Below are 27,651 nucleotides of genomic sequence, written 5' to 3' on the forward strand. Positions count from 1 at the left end.
TTTCCCCTGTGTTTTTTTATTTGTTTGGTTGGTCACAGGGATTGAAATCTGAGACTGGACGCTATCCCTGAGCTCTTCAGCTCAAGGCTATCACTATACCACTTGAGCAACAGTGCCACTTCCAGTTTTGGGGTGGTTAATTGGAGATAAGAGTCTCGTGACTGTTTTTTAAACCAGTCTTGGGGCTTGAATTCAGAGCCTGGGCACTGTCCTTGGGCTTTTACTCAAGGTCAGTGCTCTATCACTTGAGCTACAGCATCAATTCCAGCTTTTTCCATTTGTCCAGTACCGAGGAATTGAACCCAGGTCTTTGTGCATGCCAGGCAAGCACTCTACCACCAGGCCAAACTCTTGGCTCTCATGACGTTTGTGCCTGGGCTGGCTTTGAATTGTGATCCTCAGATCTCAGTCTCTTAAGTAGCTAGGATTGCAGGTGTGAGCCACCAGTGCTGGCCCCTGTGTTTTATTTTGATAAGTCCTGTTTATGTATGTTGGATAGCCTATATCTGGTCACCATACTTACTATCCTGACGTAACTGTGCTTTGTTGTATATTTGTTTCTCAATTTTGTCTTTCATTCTGGCCATGCTGATTGCAAAGACAGACAAATATGGGCACACACATGTGTACATATATACCCACATACATTTTTTGCCAGTCCTGGGGCTTGAACTCAGGACCTAAGCACTGTCCTTGGGCTTTCCTTGGGGCTAGCGCTGTACCACTTGAGCCACAGCACTACTTCTTGCTTTTTCTGTGTATATGGTACCGAGGAATCAAACCCAGGGCTTTATGATATTAGGCAAACACTCTACCACTAGGTCACACTCTGAGCCCTTTATTTTTATTTTCTTCAGATCAAATTTTCTACATGTTGAATTTGTTTCATCATTTTATATTTTCCTGGCATGCTCTGAATTGTGTGCGTGTGTGTGGGATTGAGTTTGAACTCACAGCCTGGGTGCTACTCCTGAGCTTTTTTGGTCAACGCTAGTACTCTAGCACTTGAACCACAGCTCCACTTCTAGATTTTTGATAGTTAATTGAGGATTACAGATCCTCGGGTCTGTGTCCTGAGTAGCTAGGATTACAGAATGAACCATGCCACTCAGGTGCTTTAATATATTTCATTTGAATATTAATCTTTTTTTATCTTGCTACTCCTGGGACTTAAAATCAGGGCCTGGGCACTGTCCTTGAGCTTTCTCAAAGTTAGGACTCTACCAATTGAGCCAGCACCACTTCTGGCCTTTTCTGTGTATGTGGTACCAAGGAATCAAATCCAGGGTTTTGTACATGCTAGGCGAGCACTCTAATACTAGGCCACACTTCTGGGCCCTTGAACACGAGTATTATGCAGAGATCTCTTGTTAGTTCTTTTTTCCTTTCTACTTTTGTTTCCCCCTTTATATATGATATTCAGTCTTTTGCTCACCACTAATCTAGGCTGAGGACCTCTGTCATCTTGATTTTATTCAGTTCCCTTCTCTGCAAAAGCTTTCCCCTCTATTACAATGAAGAAACTGAATTCCAGATGGAATTCAGTCAGGAATTTCTTATTAACTTTCATCCATCAACTATCTTTTTCAGACTGAATCTAGAGATCTCTGTCAGTGCACAAGTCTGATTATAGCATTGCCTTGGTAAAGTTATTTCAATGTAGTCTATCACCTATGGAATGAAGTTGGAAGTCAAATGATACATCACCTCCTGAGAGACATCATCCTCAAATCCCTATCTGCAGTATCATCATCATCACTCTCTCTTCAATGTTTACTGGACCTTGTTCCTAATGGCACACATCACTACTTGTGGTTATTACTATATACCTGTTGGTTAGTCTTTTCCATTAAATATGTTTCATACAAGCACGGACTCTGAGTTACTGACAGTGTGAAATCCATAGCACCCACAACTACCTAGCACACTGATGATACTCAATAAGTATTTGTTGAAAAGCTCTTACATGGTATCAAAATCCCTCTACATATCAGAGCAGATAAGAGTGAGAGCACTGAGAGCCAATCTGTCAACTCGACTGGGGCATACCCATGTTATGACCTTGAGCAAGCTATAACTTTGCAAGTTTCAGTTTTATCATCTGAAAAATGGTCACAGCAATTAAAGTGAGTGGGTTGGGATGGGAAATTTCAAATAATGAAACCAAGTGGGAAGAGAGATATCAATGATATCAAACAGGGAGCACATCAGAAACTAGCCAGAATAGGAGCTGTGCACAGCATGGCCACTGGTCATTGGTTAAGGAATAAAGGAAGTAGTGAAAGGTGGAATTTTGAGAAACTCTTTCCCTGGCCTCTTTGATATTTGCTGCCTCGACTTCCCTTAACATTCGTTGTACTATCCTCCTTCCTTTTCTATCATCTTGAAGATTTGAGAGAACTTCTCCAAGTTCCCTTTCCTTTTCATTCTAATCTTGTAAACTCTAATAGTAGCCACTCACAACTGTCTGCATTTATCTACAACCCTCTTTATGTATTCCAATCCATGTGCTCAAGTTCCTATTTAACAATTCCATTCATGAAAGATTCATAGACTTCAAATACAATGTGTCCAAAGTGTATTTTACTACTTCAAGTTAGTTAATGGCTCAAGCCAGAAAGAGTCAAAGTTGGCTCTTTTGCTACTTTCTTTACTTCTTTCTACCCAGCCATAAAATTATGTCCATTCTAACTGCTAAATACCCGAAGTCCATACTGAACTGAGATAGCATCCCCATTCTCCACATCTATATATGTTCCTCTTAACCTTACAGCCATACAGTAGCCAAAATGCCTTGTCAAAATTGAAATCTAACCATACTCCTTGGATACGGCACATCTTTAAGATAAACCTCCAATCTTTTCTAGGTTTTAAAAAGTCCTGTGAAATAAATGAAGTATTCAAATAAAAAAAAAAGGTCCTGTGATTAACCTCTTGAATCTTCAATGGAATGTGTGGGAACTATGAAGAATATTCTAAAGATAAGTAATACTTTTTACAGTCTGGCAAAAGATAGAATAAGCATATTTTTTTCTATCTCCTACTGAGATTCAATGACACTGCCTACAGTCTAAAGTCGACAATGGCAAAGGGACAAAGACCTTATCTCTATTTCTGAGTAATATAAAATCTTTTGGAGCCAGTGACACTATACTGATTTAAAAATATCCAGTCTTAGTAACAGCATTCTTGTCAAGAACATCTAGATGAAGGTCATCAAATCTATCATAACTTTTCTATAATCTCTCTCTCTCTTTGTATTCATATATATTTTATTATAAAGAAAGGTATATACTAATTAACAGGACAGAGGGATTCATTTATTTCATTAAATCACAGCGTAGAAATAAAGCCTGTACCTCTCATACAACGTTGAAGGGAGGACACATAGTACATTTATGGAAGAATCTGACACTAGCAATAGTATGAAATGGTGTGTGCATGCCTGCACATGCACACGTGTGTGCATGCGTGCGTGCATGTGCATGTGTGTATGTGTAATTTTCTTCACATAACAGAAGAGTAGAAGCAACCCAAATGTTTAACAGTAGAGTAATGGTTTAATAACTATTCTATACCATGAGTGGAATACTAAGCAGCTATAAGTTGGAATGAATGCTACTACAGAGTGGTCCCTAGGTTTTTCCATATGCTTAAATTTAAAAATGATATCAGATTTTAGAAGGGCATATATTAGACTAGGTAGGAGGGAGGGTGGAATGAAAATTAGTAGATATTATCTTAGATTGTCAGTTTCCACAACAATAAGGAAGTAAATGGAGACAAAAGATTCAAACCAGATCTTTCTGAATGAACCCGAGGCAATTTCCAAAATTAAAAGCAAATTGATACAAATATCTGAATAAGATTGCTGTTCATTGATCTACTCATCAACTGAGGGACATCTAGGTTGGTTCCATATCTTTGCTATGGTGAATAGTGCTGCAATGAACATTGTTGTGCTAGTGGATTTAGTATGTCCTTGTTTCTGGATGGGGTAAATGCCAAGTAGTGGAATTGCTGGGTCATAGGGGAGTTCTATGTTTAGCCTTTTGAGGCACTGCCACACTGCTTTCCATAGTGGTTGAACGAGTTTGCACTCCCACCAACAGTGTAGTAGTGATCCCTCCTGGCCACATCCCCTCCAGCATCTGTTGTCATTCGTTTTCCTGATCCTGGCCATTCTAACTGGAGTGAGGTGGAATCTTAGAGTTGTTTTGATTTGCATTTCTTTTATGACCAGATATGTTGAGCATTTCTTCATGTGTCTATAGGCCATTTTTGTTTCTTCTTCAGAGAAGACTCTCTTTAAGATGAGTGGATCAACAAGTTGTGGTATTTGTACACAATGGAATTCTATGCTGCTGTCAGAAAGAATGACTTCGCCCCATTTGTTAGGAAATAGAAAGACTTAGAAAAAATCATATTAAGTGAAGTAAGCCAGACTCAAAGGAACTTAGGCTCAATGGTTTCCCTCATTCGTCATAATCAGTAGAAACCTTGGGCTCTACTAGCAGAGATTTGCAATAGAGCAAAATCTTGATACATAAGGACATATAATGTGAAGCTAATTGAAAGGACCTCCAGGATAGTGAAACAAAAGCCATATAATGAATGATTGTTGTCCTTAATGTACTATGTTGTCTCTCATCTCCTTTGCTGTCCCTTGGTTATCTCATATTGGTATAGTATCTCACTTTGTTATCTGATATATTGAATTATTTGTATTTGGATATTTGAAATTTGATAGGGAAGGGGGGAAAACCAAGACGGGTGGGGGGTGTGGGGGGGGGAGGGAAATGGGTACCAAGACATGTGAAAGGGTATCAGTGTATGTGAATTAATGCACCTTCTATCTGGCAAATATCATGTAACCCTTTTACTAATTACAATAAAAAATTAAAAAAAAAGATTGCTGTTCATATAGAACTGAGGACCCAGATATTAAACCACAGACCTATGGCTACCTAATCTTTGACAAGGGAGCCAAAAACATAGAATGGAAAAAAGACAGCCTCTTCAACATGTGGTGCTGGCAGAACTGGTTAAGCACCTGCAGAAAACTAAAGCTGGATCCTTCTTTGACACCCTGCACTAGAATTAACTCCAAATGGATCCAAGACCTCGAGGTAAGAGCCAACACACTGAAAACTTTACAAGAAGGAATAGGAGACACACTAGGCCTCCTTGGCACAGGCCAAAACTTTCTCAACAAGGACCAAGAAACACAACAAATCAGACAAAGGCTGGATAAGTGGGACTGCATTAAACTGCAGAGCTACTGTATGGCAAAGGACATAGCTAGTAGGAAGCCTACAGAGTGGGAGAAGATCTTCACTAACCATACAGACAAAGGCCTCATATCTAAAATACATCAACAGCTCAAAAAATTGAATCATTCCAAAATGAATCTCCAAAGAAACAACCATCTCATTAAAAGATGGGCCAAAGACTTAAAGACAGCCTTCTCTGAAGAAGAAATAAGAATGGCCTATAGACACACAAAGAAATGTTCGACATCTCTGGTCATAAAAGAAATGCAAATCAAAACAACTCTAAGATTCCACCTCACTCCAGTTAGAATGGCCAGGATCAAGAAAACCAATAACAACAGATGCTGGAGGGGATGTAGCCAGGAGGGATCACTACTACACTATTGGTGGGAGTGCAAACTCATTCAACCACTATGGAAAGCAATATGGCAGTTCCTCAAAAGTATAAACATAGAGCTCCCCTATGACCCAGCAATTCCACTACTTGGTATTTACCCACTCGTCCAAAAACAAGGCCATACTAAATCCACTAGCACCAACGATGTTCATTGCAGCACTATTTACCATAGCAAAGATATGGAACCAACCTAGATGTCCCTCAGTTGATGAGTGGATCAACAATATGTGGTATTTATACACAGTGGAATTCTTTGCTGCTGTCAGAAAGAACGACATCTCCCCAGTTTTAAGGAAATGGAAAGAGTTAGAAACTAAGTGAAGTAGGTCAGACTCAAAGGAACATAGGCTCAATGGTTTCCCTCATTTGTCATAATCAGTAGAAACCTTGGACTCTTCTAGCAGAGATTTGCAATAGAGCAAAACCTAGATACATAAGGCCATACAGTATGGCGCTAAATGAAAGACCTCTAAGATATAGAAGCAAAGGCCATATAATAAGTCATTATTGTCCTTAATGTACTATGTTATCTCTCATCTCTTTTGCTGTTCCTTGGTTATTTCATACTGTTACAGTATTTCACTTTATCTGATATATTGCTCACATGCGTATTTGGTTATTTGAAATTGGATAGGAAAGGGGGGGGAAACAAGATGAGGGTGGGGGTGGGGGGAGGGAAATGGGGACCAAGACATGAGAAAGGGTATCAATGTATGTGAAGTAATGCACCTTCCATCTGGCAAATGTAATGTAACCCTTCTATTAATTACAATAAAAATATATGAAAAAAGAAATGCAAATCAAACAACTCTAAGATTCCACCTCACTCCTGTTAGAATGGCCAGGATCAAGAAAAGTAATAACAACAGATGCTGGAGGGGATGTGGCCAGGAGGGATGACTACTACACTGTTGGTGGGAGTCCAAACTCATTCCACCACTATGGAAAGCAGTATGGCAGTTTCTCAAAAGACTAAATATAGAGCTCTCCTATGACCCAGCAATTCCACTACTTGGCATTTACCCAACCGTCCAGAAACAAGGGCATACTAAATCCACTAGCACAACAATATTCATTGCAGCATTATTGACCACAGCAAAGATATGGAACCAACCTAGATGTCCCTCAGTTGATGAGTGGATCAACAAGATGTGGTATTTATACACAATGGAATTCTATGCTGCTGTCAGAAAGAATGACATCTCCCCATTTGTAAGGAATGGAAAGACTTAGAAAAAATCATATTAAGTGATGTAAGCCAGTCTCAAAGGAACATAAGCCCAATAGTCTCCCTCATTTGTCATAATCAGTAGAAACCTTGGACTCTCCCGGCAGAGATTTACAACAGAACAAAATGCAGAGACATTAGTCCAAATAGTACAACACTAAATGTAAGGAACTCAAGGATTAGGAAACAAAAGCCATATAATGAGTGACTTAAGGTACTATGTTATCTCTCATCTCTTTTGCCATCCCTTGGTTATCTCATAATGTTACAATTTTTCACCTTGTTATCTGATATATTTTATATGTGCTTAATTGGTTATTTGAAATTGGATAGGGAAGGGGGGAAATCAAGATAAGCGGGGGGAGGATGGGAGGGAAATGGGGACCATGTCATGAGAAAGGTTATCAATGTTTGTGAATTTATGCACCTTGTATCTGGTGAATATAATGTAACCCTTCTATTAATCACAATAAAAAAAGTAAAAAAAAAGATTGCTGTTCATTGTCAATATTCTCACTGGGATATTTTACTCGTATTGTAGAGTGCTAAAGTAGGAGAAACTAAGCAAAGTCTATCAGGATCTCTACAGTATTTCATGCAGCCGCATATGAATCTACAAGTAAATCAGTATAAACTTTAACTTAACAACCCTGAAACTAACAAATCTCTAGCTCTCTTTATATAGACGGAATAACCACAGAGAAGGTATTTTGAATTGCTTAAAACCCAGCATTTTGATTGTTTACCTCTGTGGGGATATACTCTAAGAACCAAAAGCAATACAATGAAATACTTATCTACATTCAGTAGTTGTAGTGTTGCCATAGTTAAAACTAGTAGGATGAAAAAATAAGTATGTTAATAAGGGATGGAGCTAACATTTTTGGAGATATAATGTAGAAACATGAAATGTAAAAAGTTGATGAAATATTCAGTAATTTCTTTCATTAAAAGAAAACTTCACATTATAGAAAATTTGAAATGTAGAAAATACAGAGTCTCATGTATTTATCCTCCTCCTCCAACAATGAACAGCTCATTGATTAATCTTGCTTTACATATATTTCTACAATGAAGCACTACACTCAGCTCCACTCCCTCAGGAATGGAAAGATAGTTAGACAGCTGGGTTTGGATAGAGGCCCAGTCACTGACCTACATAACTTCATTTTGTTTCTCCCTCCATCTTGTTTCATTTTCTTTCCTCTGAGTTCTCCTGAGCTTTTCCCCCTATTACTTATCTTGGATCCTGGAAGGACAGATATGATAAACATCTTAAGAGAAAGGACCAAAATTACCCCCTAATCAACACAGACATTCTTGGCACTAACAAAGCCCTATAAGCCAGATCTAGTATTAGTGGCCTCAGGTAATGATCAACCAGACCACAGGTAGGTTAAGATGCCCTGATTCTACCTGGAATCTTTGTATGGAAACCTCAATTCTTGCCTTTGTTTCTCTTTCCTACAGAATACAGAGAGTGTTGACTACTTTGAAGACTGATTTTAGGTAATCAGATCTCTGTGTTTCCCTGCATGATCTAGCTGCTAATAAAGCTCCTTTCTCCCCTTCACCACTACTCAACTTTTCAAGTTTTTTTTTGGGGGGGTGGTGGTGGAGGGAAAGGGGTGAAATCAGAATGTATGTTTCGAAGCCTAGGCTTCGGGCTCTACCTGGATTTAGGGCTTTTGTCCTTACCAATGTCAATTCAATCTAGTACACACTGCCCACCCTTTGCCTAATTTTGAAGCAAATCTCAGACATCGGTATGATAATATATACAATTATTTCAATACTTACTGACAAAAGGTAATGATTCTGTTTTATAAGTACACTGAGATATCAAAATTACACATTAAAATGACTAACTTCTTGTTACCTAATTAAGTCTCTTGTCTAATAGGATTTGAAATAAGTCTTAGGCTTGCTAGAGGTACTCTGTCACTTTAGCTATGTCACCAGTTTTTTGTTTTTAGTTATTTTTTAGATAGTGTGTCACATTTTGTTTTCTGGGCTAGTCTTGGACCGTAACTATTCTATTCATGCTGTCTACATAGCTAAGGAAACAGGTATCCACCATTATAGCCAATTTGTTTCTTAGGATGAGGATCTTGTGAACTTTTTGTCTGGATTGGTTTGGATCTTTGATTCTCCCTATTTTTGCCTCCTGAGTAGCTGGGGTTAGAAGAAGGTGCCACCATATCTTGAATCTTGATAGCATTGGTGAGAAATTTTATAGAAGTCTCTCAACTTGGGTATGTTTGTCTAGGTTGGGATTATGACTTTTGGGGGTTTTTTTGGGGGGGTTCAGACTATCAGAGGGTACATGCTATTCTGGTGATGTTCACTTGATCACTTGGTGAAAGCAGTATATACCAGCCTGCTCACTATAAAATTACTATTTTTCCCCTTTCCATACTTTGTTCTTTGAAACAGCCCACATTACTGATGAAGTTGCATTGTACTTATAAACTGCTTTGTTATATGGCAACTCCTTTGTACAACTATGTAAAGATAACAAAATTTAATTAAAATACGAAACTGAGCCCACACTCAAGGCAAAAGGGAGTTACTACATGGAGTACTTAGAATTCCTCTGTAAGGGAGGTTTGCCTCTTCCTGTCCATTTACTGTCTAATTATTTCCTTATATAAATATGAAACTATATATTTACCTTATACGTTGGGGTATCAAATAATGCTATTTGTTATTCAACTTGTTCTAGATTTGTCCACTGAGAGCCCTTTCATGTTGGCTCCTATCTCTTTAGCATGCACTCATCTGTGTGTGCGTGTGCGTGTGTGCGTGTGTGTGTGTGTGTGTGTGTGTGTGTATTCTTTTTTGGTACAAGGCATTGAAGCCAGGATGTTTGTTGCACTTGACAGTCAAGTGCTTTGCCACTGAACTACATTCTAGTTTTGAACACTTACAGAACTTTCGGAAACTTTATGATACCAGAAATTAATGCATGCATTAATATAGAGAATTACCACTGCATCTAGTTGTGTGTATATGTCTATATATACTCAATTAACTAAATAGATTTTGTACTATTGTTTTTGTTTCTAACTCTAAGCTAGTAATACAGGGGACATTCTAGCTATCCCTCTTGACTTTTCCTTTCTCCAACAGAGTTTTAGCCTTTAGAACATTAAAAAACAATAAACAAAATAATTCAATATCATAAACAAATAAAAATAATTCTGGGGGAAATCCTTGCAAACACAAGAAAAAGGAAACTATGCTTTGAAAATAAAAAATTCTTCTTTTAAAAAAATAAAGAATTCTTACAAAATGGCAAAGAAGATTAGAAGGTGAATACATGAGAAAGAAATGCATAAACATACCTTAAAATATCTGACCACAGTAATGACTAAGGTAAATTTAATGCAAATCTAATTTTTACCTATCAAAATATAAACCTGGATCTTCTCATTTACCACTGGTGTAAATATCAACTGGCAAATTATCATGCAAAGAAACAGAATTCAGGAGAGTTTAATAAGCTCTATTACAATGCACTCCTAGCTCTGTAGGATCCTAGCTCAGTGTAGGAGAATAGTCTATCAGACTCATCCGAATCTTCACAGATTTGCAACCTGGCTTTACATGTAAATGGCCCTGAAAAAATGAATATTGAACATTGAATAAGACAGTCTCAAACTTCTAGTGCCAAAAAGTGACTAGGAGAAACAAATAAAAAAGCTTCTCTGGCGGAATGACATGTCATACTTAGGTCAATGAATATATTAACATCAAATGAAGGTCAACGTGAATCAAGAACATAGGGGCTTAGATATCCTGACCAAGAACTAGCAAAAATAACACTATGTACCAGATCATATACTGTGTTTGATTCCCCCCAAATGAAAATAGTAAGTAATATAGTAGACTTAAAGTAGGAAAACTAATTGTGAAATTAAAATTTTAAATAAATAAAATAAAAAATTCAGAAGACAAACAGAAGATTTGACAGCCCTGAAGAGAAAATTGAGCCCTGGAAGAGAGGGCAGAAGTAAGAGACATGAAGGTATGCAAATAACGGGAAAGAAGGTAGGAGACAAACAATACCACAAAGTATAATCCTACTATATTTAGGTGATAAAAGTGATGAACAAGAAGGGTAGAGGCAATATTTGACAAGATAATGGCACATAAAATGTCCATAACCTTGAATAATGTCAATATAATGATTCATGGTACTTAATGAAACTAAGGTAAGATTAAAACTCATTTATAGAAACCCTTCAAGACACATTATAGAGGAATCCGCAGAAAATAAAAAAGATGAAGGAAAAATTTAATAACCCAAGAAATAAACTCTACCCTTAAGAGAAATTAACAGTTCTGGAAGAATCTTTAATATTAATAGAAGCCAGAAGATCAGAGAATGAATGGTATCTAGTGGGAAAAATGCCAGTCTAGAATGTTCTACCCAGTGAATAACCTTAAGACTAAACAGGGCATTAGGAAATTATGAACCTAATAAAAATGAAAAATTTATACCTAGAGGACGACACAAAGAAAACAAAACCACATAAAGTTCAAAATGCTAAAGAGTAAGTAAAAGTAAGTGTGTAGGCAAATCTAAGTAACGAAATATAATTAAGGGAATTAGAAGGGATATAGACACATGTAAGTAATGTTCAATACAAGTAGGTATTATTTAGATGCAGGAAAGATTGCCATAAGTCAATCTTATGAGGCATTCTGTGGATTAATGTATTTACAGTACTTGTACTTGTCAAGACAATAATATATCAATATCAGAATGGGAGGAGTGACGTGGCATACTATAATTTCTGAGTTATGCACTAAGGTAATAAAAAGTAGAGAGAAAATTAGAAGGAAATTTCAATGATAAAAGATTGCGTAAAATATAATTGATTCAAGTAAATCAAATAGAGGAAAAAAAGCATTCAATAGGGCATACGAACAGAAAGCTCATAATGATACAATAGTTGTAAATCAAAATATATCAGAAATATAATTAAATGTAAATAGACTAAAGGTTTTCAAGTAAAAAAGAAAGACTAGAGGACAGAATGAAAAAAACTTGACATTATGCCTTTAACAACAGAAACATTAAATCCCCAAGGAAACAAAATTTTTGAAATCAGAAGAAGGAAAAAAGCTCTCAGAAAATTAATTCAAAAATAGAAAGAAATTGCTGAAATAAAATCCACACACATCCAAAACTAATCTCCACAGAAACCACCATCACATTAAAAGATGGGCCAAAGACTTAAAGAGAGTCTTCTCTGAAGAAGAAATAAGAATGGCCTATAGACACATGAAGAAGTGCTTGACATCTCTGGCCATAAGAGAAATGCAAATCAAAAAACTCTAAGATTCCACCTCACTCCAGTTAGAATGGCCAGGATCAAGAAATCCAATAACAGCAGATGCTGGAGGGGATGTGGCCAGGAGGGATCACTACTACACTGTTGATGGGAGTGCAAACTCCTTCAACCACTATGGAAAGCAGTATGGCAGTTCCTCAAAAGACTAAACATAGAGCTCCCCTATGACCCAGCAATTCCACTACTTGGCATTTACCCAATCATCCAGAAACAAGGACATACTAAATCCACTAGCACAACAATGTTCATTGCAGCACTATTTACCATAGCAAAGATATGGAACCAACCCAGATAACCTTCAGTTTATGAGTGGATCAACAAGATGTGGTATTTATACACAATGGAATTCCATGCTGCTGTCAGAAAGAACAACATTGCCCCATTTGTAAGGAAATGGAGACTTAGAAAAAATCATATTAAGGGAAGTAAGCCAGACTCAAAGGAACATAGGCTCAATGGTTGGTTTCCCTCATTTGTCATAATCAGTGGAAACCTTGGGCTCTCCTAGCAGAGATTTACAATAGAACAAAACCTAGATTCATAAGGCCATATAGAATGACGATAAATGAAAGGACTTCCAGGATAAAGAAACAAAAGCCACATAATGAGTGATTGTTGTCCTTAATGTACAATGTATCTCTCATCTCTTTTGCTGTCCCTTGGTTATCTCATATTGTTACAGTATTTCACCTGGTTATTTGATATACTGTATATATGTGTATTTGGTTATTTGAAGTCAGATAGGGAAGGGAGGAAAACAAGATGAGGGGCTTGGGTAGGGGGAGGGAAATGGGGACCATGACATGAGAAAGGGTATCAATGTATGTGAAGTAATGTACCTTCTATCTGGTGAATATAATGTACCCCTTCTATTAACTACAATAAAAATATATGAAAAAAATCTCCACACAGTAAAGAGAATATACAAAGCTATAAACTGTGATTGAAAAGGCTAATATAGGGGGAAAACAAAATAAGTGGGGGGAGGGTGGGAGGGAAATGGGGACCATGTCATGAGAAAGGATATCAATGTTTGTGAAGTTATATACCTTCTATCTGGTGAATATAATGTAACTCTTCTATTAATCACAATAAAAAATTATTAAAAAATGAAAGGACCTCTAAGATATAGAAACAAAAGCCATATAATGAGTGATTGTTGTCCTTAATGTACTATGTTATCTCTCATCTCTTTTGCTGTCCCTTGGTTATCTCATATTGTTATAGTACCTTGTTATCTGATATATTGTATATATGTTTATTTGATTATTTGAAATAGGATAGGGAAGAGGGGAAAACAAGATGAGGGGTAGAGGTGGGGGGAGGGAAATAGGGACCAAGACATGAGAAAGGGTATCAATGTATGTGAAGTAATGTACCTTCTATCTGGCGAATATAATATAACCCTTCTATTAATTACAATAAAAAGTAAAAAATAAACCCAAAACATTTAAAGAGGGAATAAAAGAATAATAAAAGAATAAAAGTAAAAAAAAGAAAAGGCTAATAAAACTGGCAAATATCAAGCAAAGATGAGAAGGGGAATAGAAAAGACAAATGACCAGTCATGGAGAATGCACAAAATATTAACTACAGATCCTGCAGAAGTACTACAAATAGCTTTATGCCAAAGACGGTTTAAAACTCTTTCCCTAGCAGAATACAACTAAAAGTGATACAGTGGTGGGTAGAATATTTGAATAGTTCTATAAATATTTAAGGAATTGAACAAAAATGAAAATCCTTCTTAAAATCTTTCTCGCAAATTTGGTTTGAATGGGGATAGAAGCAAGTTCTAACCATCATATAAAGAGAGGGCTTTCAATTTATAAGGCTACTATGACTTAGATCTGAAATATGGTATGGACAGTAAAAGAAAATTATAGCACTCTTCCCATAAATATAAACAAAAAATCCTAAATCAAATCTAGCAATATATTCAAAAGATTATATACCACGATCATTTTAGGTCAACTTAAACATCTATGCAATTCAATGCACTAGTATTTAATGTATGTAGGAAGAAGCATTTGATAAAATTAATCTTCTGTTCACATTTAGCAAACCATACCATATGCTCAACCAGATGCAAGGATAACTGTTATCTACTATTTTTTTGGATGTGTGAAGGAGCAACCAAATTATCATCATACATATATATCATATGAAGAAAACTGAAATGATTCTACAAGTTAATTATCAGAATTTCCTGTTTAGGTGACAATGCTGGGGCTTGAACTCAGAGCCAGAGTGCTATCCCTCACCTTTTCCTTTGAAGGCTAGAGCTCTACCACTTGAGCCACACCTCTACTTCTGGCTTTTTGATGGCTAGAGATAAAAATTTGTTGTCCTTAATGTACTATGTTATCTCTTATCTCTTTTGCTATCCCTTGTTTATATCATATTGTTACCATATTTCACCTTGTTATCTGATATATTTTATATGTGCTTAATTGGTTATTTGAAATTGGATAGGGAAGGGGGGAAATCAAAATGAGCTGGGGAAGGGGGGAGGGAAATGGGGACCATGTCATGAGAAAGGGTATCAATGTTTGTGAAGTTATGCACCTTCTATCTGGTGAATATAATGTAATCATTCTATTAATTACAATAAAAAAGAAGAAAAAAATTCACATACATTCCTGTCTTGGCTGGTAGAATTCCTTCCTGATATCAAGGTTGGTAGGCAGTTCTTAAAATACACACACACATACACACACAATGCTAATAATAAAAAATACTGATAACTTAGACAATAGTAAAATTACTATTTTTCTTTGTGTTAGTACAGAGGCTTGAACTCAGGGCCTCATGCTTGGCTTTTTCTTTCTCAGCTGGTGTTCTACCACTTGAGTCATACTTCCAGTACAGCATTTTCTTGGTTAACTGGAGATATAATCTTGCTGATTTTTCTCCCTGAGGTGGGCTTTGAACTATGATCCTCAGATTGCAGCCTCCTGTATAGGTAAGATTATAGGCCTAAACCACTAATGCCTGGTTTCTTCTTTTTATTTTTGGCTGGTCCCAGGGCTTGAACTCAGGGCCTGAGCACTGTCCCTGGGCCCCTTTGTGCTCAAGCTAGCACTCCACCATTTGAGGCACAGAGCTACTTCTGGCTATTTTTATGTAGTTTCATAGAGATAAGAGTTTCACAGATTTTACTGCCTGGGTTGGTTGTGTACTGTGATCCTCAGATCTCAGCCTTCAGAGTAGTTAGTATTACAGGTGTGAACCACCAGTTTCAGGTTTCTGCATTCTCGTTTTAAATTAAAAAATGTTACTAAATAAATGAAGGGATGGGTTGCTAAGTGGCAATTAGGGAAGAGTAATCAGGAAAAGCAATTATGAGATTCTAATGTACCTCAATTGGTAAAAATTAAGAATACAGACAATTTCAAATATTAGGAAGGATGTGAAGCACAGGCAACAAATAACTATGAGAATAAAAAGGTGTTGTTACTAAGGACTCACAATGTGCTTAACTGAATAGTTCTATAAATATTTAAGGAATTGAATCAGAAATGAAAATCCTTCTCAAGAGCAAATTTGGTTTGAATGGGGATAGAAGTGAGTTCTAACCATCATATGAAGAGAAGGTTTTCAATTTATAAGGCTACTATGATTTAGGTCTGAAATCTGATATGGACAGTAAAAGAAAATTAAAACAGTCTTTCCATAAATATAAACACAAAATTCCTAAATCAAATCTAGCAATATGTACAAAAGATTATACACCTTGATCAAGTTAGGTCAACTCAAGCATCGATGCAGTTCAGTGCACTATTATTTTAATGTCATACACAATTGGGAGAGGCTAGTTTAACACACAGACTTTAGAGAATAGAGTGGGATTTTCTAAGAAAACAAGTTGAACTTATTTTAATTACTATAAATTCTGCTTCTAAGGCTACACCTAGGAGTTTGTCAATGTTTACTTACATATGCGTGTACAAGGCCTTTACAACAGCACTGTTTAAGTAGTCAAATCCAGAGTCCACTCAAATATGCATTAACATTAGAATAAATAAATAATAAAGCTTGTCACTGCAATGTTCTATAGCAACAACATGAAAAAAATAGTTGCACAAAACAGTCTGGATAAATCTTACAGACCAAGTAAAAAAGAAGGTACACTGTATGCATCCACATAAGTAAAGACTTAGTCAATGATGAATTATACTACTTAGGGGTGCTTCTTTGTATGGTATGAGGTTAGAAGCAAAGAAGGGAAGTTTATATTAAAGGCCTTTCTGAACAAGGAGGGGCTGTGATCAGAAAGGAGAATTAAAGGGTTACTGAAGGACAGGATGTTTTGAAATATGACCTTACTTTGTAGCCCAGGGGTGTAGTAAATTTTTGATCTTCCTTGCCTTTACCTACAGAGGGCTGGGATTATAGGTTTGTATCACCATACACATGAGTATGTTTTTGTTGCTACTGAGGTTTGAAGTCAGGGCTTTGAACTGGTTAGAACATTCTCCCTGCCCTTAGGTTTTGTTTTGTTTTTTGTTTTTGTTTTTTAAATTCTGTTTTAGGTTGTACTTTATATGGTTATTCCTTTTCTAATAATTCATTAGGTTGCATTTTTCTAAAATATGATGTGCTGTATTTAAAAAGTTAAATCTAGGAGTAACGCACGTGTTTGCTTAGGGAAATTATTAAAACAGTACATGTTCATATTTAGACATCTTACTGTAGTCATAAAATACTGTATCATTTACTGGTATAGAAAATCCTTAACATTAAGTGAAAAGAATCAGAAAATAAAATGGTATATACCAAAGGAAATGTCACAGAAAGTCTAGTAATTAACTTTTGTCATAAATTTCCCATCATTTCTAAATTTGTGTAATGTAAGTGTATTATAAATATTGTATACACTGAAAGGTACTTATAATTTTGTTTATCATTTTTGACCAGTCTTGGGGCTTGAACTCACAGTCTGGGCACTGTGCTTGAACTTTCTCAAGGCTAGTGCTCTATCACTTGAGCCCCAGCACCACTTCCTGCCTTTTCTGTGTGTGCTGTACTGAGGAACGAAACCCAGGGCTTTGTATATGTTAGGCATGATGTGTAACCAGCAACATTATATACATGGTCAAGACATTGCTGGGAGGAAATACCTGGAAGCCTGTGCTGGATTTCCCCTGGACTTTGACCTATGACCCTTCTCTTTTGCCTTTGCTGACTGTGCTTTGTATCCTTTTGCTGTAATAAATCACAGCCATGAACAGGACCATATACTGAGTCCTTTAAGTCATGTTAGTGAATCATCTGATTGGAAAGTGGTATTGGGAAGCATGGCACAGGCCTTAAAATTAAACTTACTACACATTTTGATATAGTGCACCAAGAGAAATGTTTAGTTTGCTGAATGAACAGTAATCTGTGTCATTACATATAAAGGTAAAGGCACAATAGATCAAAGAAAACCAGCTATAAAAACACGCATAGATTTTTAAATAAGCTAAAATGCTATAGTCCAGATTTTTATTACTTGATGTGACAAAGACAGTTTTCCTTTAGTGGCAATCTTGCTGGTAAGCAATAATTTGTTCGAGTATATCAGTATAAATGATTTCCATCAACATTCCCTTCCATATACATAAATATCAGACAAAAAGAAAGTAAACCAGGTACTAATCTATTAACTCCTTTGTGCGCTTCAAAATCCCAAACTGCTAATATTATTTTAAAAGATACAAACTATTGTTTTCACGTCAGTAATTAAATCCACAGCTAATTACTATAAAAGTCTCCCTGTGGTATATGTAATCACACTATAATAAGGTAATTAAAATTCCTTAGCCAGCCAATTTAGGATTTACAGCTTAACTTCAAGTAACAGACACTACTAAAGACAAGCTTGAATGTGTTATTTAGAAAAAAAATTAATTCAAGAGAGTGGGAGTAATACAACTCTGAAAATTGAACCTGTAGCTTAAAGTACATTTTGGAAAAAAATGTAAAACTTTAAGTTTACTCTCAAAGCAAGGGATACAGTAAGGACTCATAGAGATGTCTAACAAACTATTACAGATGTTGGGGGAAATGATTAACCTACTTTAAAGCTCAGTTTTTGGGCCGGGAATTTGGTCTAGTATTGGAGTGCTTGCCTAGCATGCACGAAGACCTGAGTTCGATTCCTCAGTACCACATATGTAGAAAAAAGCCAGAAGTGGTGCTGAGACTGAAGTGGTAGAGCTCTAGCCTCGAGCACAAGCCCAGGACTGGAATAAAAAAGGCTCAGTTATCTAAGCCTACCCCAATAGGACCACGTATCTGTTCAAATTGAATGTCTAGAGTGGGACCTGGGTATGTGCTTGTCTAACAAATTCGCCTGAGGGTTTTCTAATCTAAAAAAATTGTCTTTGTTGGTCATGGGACTTGAACTCTGGAACTGGACTGGGCACTGTCCCTGAGCTCTTCAGCTCTACCCCTTGAACCACAGCACCACTTCTGGTTTTCTAGAGGTTAATTAGAGTTTCACAGACTTTAATGCCTGGGCTGGCTTTGAACCAAGATCCCCAGATCTCAGCCCCCTGAGTAGCTAGGAATACAGGCGTGAGCCACTGCCACCTGGCCTTCTAATCTAAATTTTGAAATCAACTAGTCTTCTCTTTTCTAGCTCTAAATTTATGGTTCTGTCAATTTCTGTATTTATTAACACTCTCAACTTATAAACTGCTTGTAATAAAGTGGATACCAATCAACTAGTCAGAATTTTCCAATATGTAAGCTTCATGTTTGGGCCATAATTTATAATTACTTTCATTTACAAAGAGATAGGAATGTTGTTTATACATACATAGTCTCTGGAAAAGACAGATATGGATACCACATCAAGAAGCTTGCTAATAAGGTAAGTATATTGTTTTGTCTAGCATCTCTCCATGTAAATAAGGGATGGTCCCAAACAACCAAGGAGGAACAGTTAAATTTGCTGATCTCATTTGCTTTCCTTTTTCTTCTCTACTCTGTCTTGGTGTAATGCTAGAAAACTGTGAAAGGACCCAAATCTTTCATAATGTGACCAATGATCCCTTGATCATTGATCATACTAGGAACATGGAACTCTTTCTGGAGTAGCTTAGTGCACATTGTAGACATAGAAGAAATATCTCACCTCGCCAGTAGGTGGAGCCACACACAAATATATTAGTTTTGCTCTTTGATGCACTCAAATGTTTCTGGTTTGAAACCAAGAGATCAAAGAGAGAATGCAAAAAAAAAAAAAAGGAAATCTGAGCAAAGGCAATTGCTAAGGTGAATTTATAAAACAATAATACTAGAGAACAGTTTTATATATTTATTTTGCTCCTGGCTCTAAGAAATAACTTATTTAAGCTGTGAATTTATAATCTACTTACAGATCCCTAGAGCTCCTAAAATGATTCTAAATTTAGAAACCTGTCCTTAAGATTCATGTCCAATCAGGAAAAAATAAATATCGACTGAATGGGACATGCGATCAAGGAATTATTATTGATTTAGTTAACTTTCAACTTATTTTTTTATTTTTATTTTATTTTTATAATTTTTGCCACTTGTGGGGATTGAATAGTTTCAACTTCTAATGTGTTAGAAATACAAGTCAGAGTGTTTATAGGTAAATTGTTATGACACTACTTTAGAAATCTTCAGGGGAAAACGGGATGAAATATTTTGAACAGGAACAGCAAAATGTTTTCATAACTGTTGAAACTCACTACCTGCCATGTTGACATTCATTATAATATTCTCTCTACCCATTTGAAATTTCCAAAATAAGAGGTAGAAAAAAGTTCTGATGGTTTGTGTTAAAATTAGGATTAGTCCATTGGTAAATATCCAACTTTATTGAAGTCTCATCTCAAGGCACAGTCACTGAATTATTTTGTTTGTACCAAACAAAATTGGATAAAATTTTTACATAGAGGCTAGTTGTGTGGTTTAGTGTTAGAGTGTTTGCTTAGCATGCATAAAGTCCTGGGTTTCATTCCTCAGTACCATGTACACAGCAAAAGCTGGAAGTGGTACTGCGGCTCAAATGGTAAAGTGCTAGCTTTAAGGAAAGCCCAAGGACAGTGCTCAGGCCCTCAGTTCAAGCCCCAGGACTGGCAAAAAAAAATTCACATAGATACTAAGGAACTAAAACTCAGACTCCATAACATTAAACAGTCTTCTGTTATACTCTCAGTTAGGCTTTTTTGATACAAAGAGCAAATGTGCAAAATTTAGGCACATTTAAAAACTTTGTTTTCAGTGTTCACTACCATATAGCATATGGTTAAATGTGCTTTTAGTTTTCTCACAATAAAAATGTGGACAGAAATGCATTTCTTTTTTTTCATATATTTATTATTGTAATTAATAGAAGAGTTACATGATATTTGCGAGATAGATGGTGCATTAATTCCCATACATTGATACCCTTTAAATGCATTTCTTGAATAGAGAATAAAATTAAATCAGAAAAGTGATTTGAAAATAATTAAATTATATTAAAATGGGAAGAGATGTTAGACATGCTTGCTAGCCAAAAATGATACCTTATCTCTGGCACCTCTGGATGAATCCAGTCCCATGTGAGTGTTCGTAGTGAGGAATTACATAGTCTGTGACACAGCCAGCTTCATTCATGAGATAAATTGCATTATTAGAAGACTCCTTACCTAGAGGTGAAATCTACAACTTTTTGGTTCTATGTATGGCCAGCAATGCTACAGTGAATGTAAAAATGTGATCTTATATATCATAATCTTTCAAATAATTGAAGACATTAACTAATCTCTACTTCTCTGGGGATTGGCAGACGTAAAAAAAAAACCCAAAACAAAACAAAACAAAACAACAACAACAAAAAAAACAACCTAGTACAAGCCAGGTGTGATTAGAAGTTAGGAGGGTTGTAGTTTGAAGGCAGCCCAGGCAAAAAGTTCATAAGACCCTATATCTATCAATAAAAAGCTGGACTTGGTGACTTGCACCAAACATCTCAGCTATACAGGAAGCATAAATAGGATGATGGTTCAGTCCAGCCTAAGCAAAATGTAAGACCCTAGTTGAAAAGCAACAAAAGTGACAGGGCTAGACCCATGATTCAAGTAGTTGAGAGCTTGTCTAGCAAGTTTAAAGTTCTTTTACAAATCCCAGAACTGCCCGGGAGGGTGGGTGGAACCAATATATTCACAGGCATAATACTTCTAGTCTTTTCAAGAGTTCTTCACACCAGAGGTCTTAGCCTGGGTACAGGAATGTCTGGGAGTCTGAAAAATCTTTCCAGAGGACACAGGAACTAGATATTTTAAGAAAATCAATTTCTACATAATTGCTATGACTTGATTTGTCCAAAAATATTTCCGTGATCTGCTAGTTTTCCTTTCACATCTCATATCAACCTTTGCAAAAAACCAATCACTCCCCTGTTCTGAAAAGCCTCTCTAGCTTTAAAGGCAGTTGGACAATGTGGTTGCTGTGGGAAGGAGACGCCCAGTGAGAGTAAAGCAAAGAGAGAGAAGGAAAGATGTTCTCCTTTCATGCCAAAGCCTGATCTAGTTTAGAATTTAAAATCAATAGTAAGATGGGTGTCATTGGGATATCTATTTACACTTAAATGCTATTTGAAAAAATGAAGTTAAATTTTCTTCGGATAGAAAGTGAGTCTGATTTGGCTAAAACAATTTGACAATGAGGACTTTCTTTGCCATTTGGGTCACATGGCAGACTATGCTCATAAGGAAAGGAGATAAAGCTGCAGCTCCACTGGTGTGAAGGAAATGTGTCTTAAACAATAGTCAAGACACTGAAAATGATTCTCATAAAATTTTTTGTATAGCAACTTAAAATATGTTAAATGGGTAACTATAATTTTGGAAATTCTTTTTGTGAGTAGTTTATTGGAGATAAAGAGTCTCATGGACTGTCTTGCTGTAGCTGGTTTTGAACTGCGATCCTCAAATCTCAGTCTCCTGAGTAGCTAGGGTTATCGGCATGAATCACTAGCACCTGACTCTGAAATTCTTTTAAGGTTTTAAAGGCTATGACTCTGTGGTAAAATTTCCAGGCTCCTTCCCATTTGGTAATCTCCTTCTGTAAATACTCTGGTGTCCTGCTTGCTATGAGCACTCTAGGTGAGTGAGTAGTAAAGTATCCAGTGGCAGAATGGCTTTGTTTGCATGCTATCTACTTCTAAATGAACATAGCCAAACTCTTTTTTTTTCCAGGCTTTTAAAAGTTGTTATAAACAACTAACTACAACATTTACATTATTCTCACTGATTTTGCACTTCTACATTTGAATGAAAGGGCCTCTATTAAATAATTCTAAGTTTGCCTTCTTTGTTTCAGTTTCTTCTCTACAAATTTATAAATCTTTATTTTTGATACACATAACCAATGTGTAGTTGACCTCCTATAGGGGAGTAATTTTCAAAATGCCTTCTAGGAATCCCTGCTTCTTGGTATTCAGCTTCTCTCTCACATATTTGAGCTAGCTTTACTGAATCATTTCTATTTAATAAGGAGAAGCAATGCTGCACAATTTCTGATATTAGGTTATAATTTGTAAGACTATGACTTCTGTTTTGCACTCTCTCTTGAGCCTTCTCCTTCTTGCTTTCCCTCCATCCCTTTCTCTTTCTTGCTTGCTCTGATGAAGCTAGTGGTCACTGATGTAGCATGGACCTCTACGGAAGGGCCCATGTGACAAAGGATGCTTCAGACCACCCGTTCTTTAGGACTTGAGGCCCATAGGCCAAACAGGCTGAGAGAAAGTGAAGACTGCCGAAAATCATGTAAGTGAGCTCAGAATCACATCTATCCCTAGGGTGGCCTTAAGGTGACTGTCTCTGGTCAAACCACAATGATCACCTTGTGAGACATACACAGTCAAAGGACTCACATTCCTGGTACACAGATAATGAGATCATACATGTGCATCATTCTAAGTCAGGAAGTTTTGGGGTGGTTTGTTATGAAGCAGTAGATAATAGCTATACCTTGCTAACTTTAGAGTATTTAGCAAGTATACCCTCCATTTAATTTGCCTACTCAAAATTATGGATTAATTTCACACAGAATAGAGATGAGAGGCAAACCCCTGCAGGATGCTGCCCCATAAAGCTTTATACAATTACTTGGACAATCATCCAGCTGGCAATGGATTGCTTACTTGTACTGTCCTTAGTTTACATTTTCTTCATCTTATTCAAAAAATTCTGTGAGGAACATGTCAAGTTGCTTACTGAAATCAAGACACATTGTTGGCTACATAATTTCCCTCATATGCCAATATGGTAATGATAGAAAAAGAAAGTCTGTTATTACTCATTATGTGTTGCAAGGCACACTTACTACATGGAGGCCTCCACTCACATCCCCCTCATCTTCAATAAGACTCTCCGGGCTAGAGTTGCATGTTTGGGAACTCTGTATCCCTATGGACTCTATTTCCTTTTGGAGTCCCTTCTCTGAAGTTAACCAAAAGTGGAAGAGTACCTGATACCAAGGTATCTTCCTTGGCCATTGAGAACCTTAAGTTGAGCTAGTGCTTCTTCCTGTGAAACAGATGAATTCACAACTACTGTTGAAGTTTAAGAGAAAATTGTTAGCATTAGTTAAAAACAGCAGTGCTTGAAATTTACCCCTTAAGAAATTATTATAAATACACACTCACAATTCAAAAACCATGTAAAGCATTCCATCTGAGCTATATGTCTCCAATAACTCTACAATGTGTGGATGTTTCAGCATATGACAGATACTGGCTTCCCGCTTTAGATCTGCAAAACAAACATACAACATACTTCATTAGGTAGGAACAAAAGACAGTTCGAGTGAATGATGAATGAATGGGTGTGATCTATGGCAACATGAACACTTCTCTAACTAAAGAGATGAAATCCCCCATTAATATTTTTTTTTATTTTTGCCAGTCCTGGGGCTTGAACTCAGGGCCTGGTCACTGTCCTTGAACTTTCTCAAGGCTAGACGTGCTCTATCACAGCACCACTTCTGGCCTTTTCTGTGTATGCTGTGCCAAGGAATCGAACCCAGGGCTTCGTGCATGCTAGGCAAACACTCTAACACTAGGCTACACTCCTGGCACCAACCTTTTACTCTAAAAAACAAAACAAAACATTGACAGTATAATGTTCCATATTTTTCATGAGCTAAATCTGAGTCACTTTTTATTCCTAAGAAATACAAATAAATGTCATACAAATAAATACTTAGCACAGAAGTAAAATAAATGTACAAATAAGAATCTTGCCTAAACACTTATAATTACACTGCAGCCTCCATATTTTTAATTCTTACTTCACCTGTTAATAAGTAACTTGATTTATTGTTTTGCATTTTACCTCCTTTTCTTTTCTTTTCTTTTGTTTGTTTGTTTGTTTGTCTTTTGGTCACTTGTGGGACTTGAACTCAGCCTTGGTGCTGTCCCTGAGCTCTTCAGCTCAAGACTACCATCCTCCCTTGAGCCACAGCACTACATCCGGTTTTCTGGTGGTTAATTGGAGATAAGAGTCTCAAGGACTTTAGGTTGGCTTTGAATCAAGATCCTCAAATCTCAGCCTCCTGAGCAGCTAGGATTATGTGTGTGAGCCACTACGCCTGGCTTACCTCCTTTTCTTAGTGCTAATTCATATAAAAATACGTATTCTTCAGCTTAATACCTAGTATTTACAGACACATCAGAGAGGTTACAAGGAATGGGAAGCAAGAACCAGTGTGGTTTAAACACAAAAGGCTTTAGTATAGAGTTATGGTCAGAATTTGTTTGTTTGTGGGGCAAGGGTCAGAACCCAGGGCCTTGTGTTTACAAGGTAAGCACTCTGCTGCTGAGGTACCACTCTAGCCTAGATTTTTTAAAATACTATCTATGAAATTTGTTGGATAATTCAGTATTCGACTGACTTTACAGAGTTAATTTGAAGAATGAATTCAGATAATAGAGACTGTAGAATCTATAATATTATTTAGGAACTGAAATTGTAACCATCACTGTCACTAAGATAGTATGGGCTGGGGCATCACTTACTGTTTATGTGACATAAGATAATCATAAGCTTATCTTTTCAGTGCTAACAATGCTGGGGCTTTACCTGCTTCCTGGAGAATAAAATCCAATGTGATATTTTTATGTTTGAAAGTAGAAGGAAAATAAGTAGGCAAGAAGTAAGGCTAAGAACAGATGGCATGAAGCAAAATAGGTAACATGATCTCCTTTCTGACTCATTAATTCAATTTAATCTCATCAACAAGAGCAATGTTTGCATATAGAACCTTAGAAGATTTGCTTACTTATGGGTACAATGAGGGGAAAAAATGGAGCAAACTCACTGTGCATGCCTGTAATTATAACTACTCAGCAGGCTGAGATTTGAGGATTGTGGTTTGAAGTCTGGTCAGGAAAGTCTATGAGACTGTCTCCAATTAACTATTAAGAAAGCTGAAAGTAAGAGTTGTAGCTCAGGTGGTAGAGTGCCAACTTTGAGCACAAAAGCTCAGGGGGAGCACCCAGACCACTGAGTTGAAGCCCAGGATGAGCGCATACACAAAAAGGAACAAACTATATGATAGTACCAGAAAAGGAGGATCGATAATACAGTATCAAGAAAATCAAGAGAAAGGAGGAACTAAAGGTACATGCAGTTGGTGAAAGGTTCAAAGTGAGAATAGACTGCAAAATTCATGTAAAAAATGTCAGGTACATTTTGAGTTAGATCAAAGTTTTGTGGAGAGATGAGTGTGGAAATCATCAGGCAAGAGATAATCATTTAAATAAAAATCAAAATTATAATTACTGGGCTAACTAGTCAAGATAGTCATTTAACACCCCAGCTGCTATCTGGTAAGTATCCTGATGAGAAAACTGAGGCTTGAAAACACCTTAGAGATCACACAGCTGATTCCAAATTCCTCAGACCTGTCACTAACCTACACTACATGGATTTGACATGATAGTTGAAGAATCCAGCAGTAGAAAAGAAACAGTAAGGTCAAATAAGGTTGAGCTTATTTGTCTGTTTTCACTGTGGTTGTAAAGAAAGCCATACAAAAGCTTCAAGTGGCAGTGATGAGAAGCCTACAGAATCCAGAGTTAGAAAACTGTGGTGATCTTGTCTTTGTCTCCATCACTTACAGGCCAATTTCTAACCTCTACAATAAAATGAAATGGGGATGGCAACAGGTGATATGATACCTACAGAGTTTACTAATTAGCTTCAAAGGGCAATGGTAATAGTCAAATGAGAATCCAGATGTGAGAGGACCATGTAGAGCACAGCATGTGGGGTAGGAGACTAAGGAGAGCCAATGAGAGCTGAAGGCTCAGTGCTCACGGCAGAGGAAGAGATCAGAGTCACAAAAAAAAATGCCTCTATGACCAAAAGCAGTCGGGAAGGCCCTGTAGGAAAGGTGGGGATGAAGCTTTGTGCAGGAAGTTGGACCATGAGGAAGGCTTTTCATGAGTATGCTTGAGGGCCAGACTGATACAGGCAACATCAATCAGATACCTGCACAGTTCAGTCTCTCCCTTCAGAATATTTTGCCTCCTGTCTCTATGAAAAGCTTACGAGTTTTATTACACCTTTTTTATGTGTATCTCTAGCTTGTCATTTTATTAGAAGTCATTTTATTCGAAATCAGCCTTTCATAGTGTCTGTTTTCACCTTAGTTACTCTCTTTCCATTCAACTGCTTTGATCAAAAGTATTTTAACTCAAAGCCCTGACACTAGAGTCACGAAGTAAACATTTAGTGTGTGTCACAATAAAACTGGTTTCTTTTCCTCTTTTCAGTTTATTTTCTGTATTGTGCCTTTCATGTAACCACTATGTACTTCAATCTCCACACTCATCATTTGCTATGTGACGTATCTGTTACACTGAAACCTTGCTGTGCAGATGCATGTCCTTAAGGCCTCTCCAATTGAGGCATGCCTTTCTGCTTGGTAAACGGGTGAACAAGCTCCTGGATCTAATCATCATATACCCACACTTCAAAGAAAAGCAGTATTTCTGGGGGCCCTGCCTTCAAAGACTAAAGTGATTTGAATGTCACTGGATTTGACATTTCAGGGACTAAAATCAGAACACTGACTGAAGAGCACAAAACTGACAACAGAAAAATATATTTCAAGTGACAGGGACAGTGTTGCAAAAGACATATGACTGCTTTTCATAACTAATATATAATGTAAATAGATCAAATAAAAACACTTAAAAACCCCAAATACATTATATGTTCACTCTAATGATGAATTCTAAGAATATTAAACCCAAATGATTGTTTAAAATGTGAACATGAATCAAAGATGCACACACACAAAGAGTGTCTTTAGTACTCTTATTATAGGGTTCCAAAGAGACATCATCAAGGAAAAAGGAATGATCAGGATGCC

General features: G+C 36.8%; 1 protein-coding gene across 12 annotated transcripts in view; it reads right to left on the bottom strand.

Moving 5' to 3' along the window:
* Cask (calcium/calmodulin dependent serine protein kinase) overlaps nucleotides 1–27,651 on the bottom strand; it is a 348,085-nt gene that overhangs the window by 185,102 nt on the left and 135,332 nt on the right. For all 12 annotated transcript variants that reach the window (XM_090326444.1, XM_090326441.1, XM_090326450.1 and 9 more), the window contains exon 3: nucleotides 23,918–24,023. In XM_090326444.1, coding sequence (XP_090182570.1) covers nucleotides 23,918–24,023 — 106 coding nt within the window. The remainder of the gene's footprint in view (nucleotides 1–23,917; nucleotides 24,024–27,651) is intronic.

This window comes from Megascapheus bottae, chromosome X (assembly GCF_031878675.1).
Source record: "Megascapheus bottae isolate mThoBot1 chromosome X, mThoBot2.hap1, whole genome shotgun sequence".
NCBI classification, from domain to species: domain Eukaryota; kingdom Metazoa; phylum Chordata; class Mammalia; order Rodentia; family Geomyidae; genus Megascapheus; species Megascapheus bottae.